The following is a 2,957-nucleotide window of genomic DNA, read 5'->3' as shown; positions in this document are numbered from 1 at the left end:
CTATGTGCACGAATATTATTAATATAAGCAGTGTGTAGTTCTTTCCGAATGTCTGTATTACCGAGAAGATTATCCAAGATATATATACGTGTTCGCGCAGAATGAAAATTAAAACCCGCGATAGTAACTCAATCCTCCAGAGCACGGTCGCAACGGGCTCACAATCCAGTTGAATCAGGCGCATATCAGGCGGCTACGACGTGTAGTTTCCATGGCAACGGTGTAAACAAAACATCTAAATCAGCCATGATTCGGTCCATTCGGTCTCTGTGCCGGGCTTTTATCAGCATTTCATCTGAAATAACATATCATATATCCAAGACACATCTTTAGATGCAAGTGGAAGTAAGTTTTGATACATTTTATACAAATGGAGCGAGATAAAAAAATTAGTTTTGATAATTATTGCACAAATTTCCGGATAATTTTTTAAATATTGAAAATTACTATTTTGCTATGTCCAGTATGTTTGTAGACGTTGTAATTTTGGGGGGGGCACGTGCCCTTGTGTCCCCCGGCACCAGCCGCCCCTGATAATATATTGATATTTTTAATGTGACGCATACGGGAACGACTATTTCGGGAACCACCAAGGCCCACGTGGGATCACCGATCAGCTAATGCAGGAAACATAACCTCACTGTCTTCAAACAAAAATATTTAGAAACAACTTGGACATCTGTATATTTTATTGAATCTCAGTGATTTGACGCAGGGATTAATTGAAAGTTGTTTGCGATGGATGATTCGAACAATATTAAAAAAGTATTTATACAAAGTACATTTTAAATTAAAAACAGACGATGCTGTGTGATCTACAATTTCTTAATTTGAGTTTAAGTTTAGCACAATCTTTGGCAATTAATTATCAAGCATTCCTATAACATTGTTCCCATTTGTTTCTACAGAGCAAAAAGAGGATTCCAGAACCATTACAATATGGCAAAAGTCACTAAATAGACAACTCATAGATAATTTAGTTTTTACTTATAATAACTAGCACTGGTATTTAATTAGGGCACACCAATTCAAGAAAGATGAAGGCAAAAAGAAACGAAACAGCATTATTGGCGTCGGTATTATTTTATTATAAATTTGTTCTTTTCTTGTTTGTTACATTTTATAAACATTTTGATCCAAGAAAAAATTCCTGCCGCTAATGAAAGGTAACAGTCAAATACTAAATCGGTGAAGTTGTTTATATTTAAGACATTTTAGTAGCTACAACAAATGGTTGGTTTTCAACAAAACGACTTGTAAAATACAAGACACCCTTATTAATAAATAAATAAAAAATGTATAAAGGAGTTATGTACAAGGATCTATGGTTTACTCTTCTGTAACAAATTTAGGTAACAGGGCTGCTTCTAAATCAGTTATAGCTTGATCAAGTTGTGCAAACAAAACTTTAATTGATGTTATTATATCATTATACTGTTGTAAAGCACCAACAGTTTTCTGAGTAACTTCTTGACTTTCTTCGAATATTTTCAAGTTAGAAACAGCTAGACTTTCCAATTTATCTGTCAATTCAGTAACTTTTAAAATGCTCCCTGAGTCAGTGTATGGAGTGAGATTCTCAAATGTTGAGATTAGTTTAACCGTATCTTTTAATTCAGGATAAAGTTCCAAAAGATAGTGACGCTTAGCTTCAATCTCCAGCTCATTTTCGCCATTTGCGGGATCAAGATACTCATTGATCGTAGTCATATGCTGCAGGATCGAGGTGATGGCTTCTCGGCAACTCAATGCTGAACTTATCATGGTTTGCGTTTGTAGGAGAAGATCTGTGATTTGTTGGGTTTTATCGTCATTTGTGAAATTCGGATTTTTTGGGAGAATTTGGAGTTCCAAAGCCTCAATACGCTTCTCCAAGAAATCGAGAGAATCCATTTTTATGACCTGTAATTTTTTCCTTGCAGACACTGAGAACAGAATTAATGGAGTACTTACGTTTTTAATATTTTCTTGTTGTTATTTTAACTGAAGCAACGAATAAGTACAAATGGCAACAATTTTTGACAAATTTGACAAGCAATAACCGGTGACAATTGACTAATTTTTGACAGTTTTACAGATGTCTATTATGCTTATTTACTTTAAGTTTCTTAAGAGGGCAGCACTTAATACGACTCTTATGCGACTTTTTACTTGAGATGCAAGATGCCAAAATGGTTTTTTCTACCGCCCACGTTTTTTGGTTTTCTAATAGAGCTATTAACGCACGCAAATGACGTCACAGCAGTTCGTTAATAGCGGAAAGGCGTTCTTTAATAGATTTGGTGTAATTTAGATCGGTAAGATTGGCAGCCATGACGAGAAATGTCAGGTGAATGTCAGTGGCAAATGTAAACTTAAAATTTCCCACATTTCCGGACGCGTAACTTCTTCAGAAGACATTTTAACCAATTTTTTAAATTACAAAAACTCGAATTGATTCGAATTACAGTTGTTGTTGTGAAAATTCGAACCTCAAATATTTCGTGGTTAGTGTCAGATCAACTCATCACCAACCACGACAAAAGTCCCCAGATTAAAAAAAATGCAAATTTCAATAAAATTTTCGGAAAAAACGTGTGCGGTAGAAAAAATAGTATAAATAACTCGTTCATAAGGCCATTGAGGCACTCATCCTTTATATAACTCGCGGCTTCGCCGCTCGTTCTATAAACTTGGATTCGTGCCTCAATATTTGCCTTATGAAACTCGTTCTTTAATATACTATTTGGGCTTTCGTTTTTTGCATATCAATTATGTGTTTGACTTAGTTTTTTTTTTGATAGGCATTTATGAATGCTGTTGTTTATGTACTGCTTTTTTATTGTCTTTGCCTGACACACGAAATACATATTTTTTATACAAGGGGTTACATTTTATATTACTCATATACCGAGTGAGAAATTTATGTTCTAGTTACGGTTACGTCAACCGCAGAATACTCAACAGTGAAATTAAAA

General features: G+C 34.7%; 1 protein-coding gene across 1 annotated transcript; it reads right to left on the bottom strand.

Moving 5' to 3' along the window:
* Nucleotides 1-1,185: 1,185 nt before the first annotated feature.
* On the bottom strand, nt 1,186-2,061 carry LOC135122641 (uncharacterized). Its single transcript, XM_064046956.1, has 2 exons — nt 1,954-2,061; nt 1,186-1,902 (listed from the first exon to the last, which is right to left on the bottom strand). The coding sequence occupies exon 2, from the start codon at nt 1,891-1,893 to the stop codon at nt 1,330-1,332; it is 564 nt and encodes a 187-aa protein (XP_063903026.1). The 5' UTR covers nt 1,894-1,902; nt 1,954-2,061; the 3' UTR covers nt 1,186-1,329.
* Nucleotides 2,062-2,957: the final 896 nt, after the last annotated feature.

The sequence above is a fragment of the Zophobas morio genome, unplaced genomic scaffold (genome assembly GCF_036711695.1).
Source record: "Zophobas morio isolate AGI-343-1 ecotype UQ-CSIRO unplaced genomic scaffold, CSIRO_AGI_Zmor_V1 ptg000005l, whole genome shotgun sequence".
In the NCBI taxonomy this organism is placed as follows: Eukaryota; Metazoa; Arthropoda; class Insecta; order Coleoptera; family Tenebrionidae; genus Zophobas; species Zophobas morio.
This window is presented reverse-complemented; position numbering and strand designations above follow the sequence as displayed.

Coding starts and splice junctions, on each gene's coding strand:
- LOC135122641 (XM_064046956.1), bottom strand. CDS start 1,893: ATGGATTCTCTCGATTTCTTGGAGAAGCGTATTGAGGCTTTGGAACTC.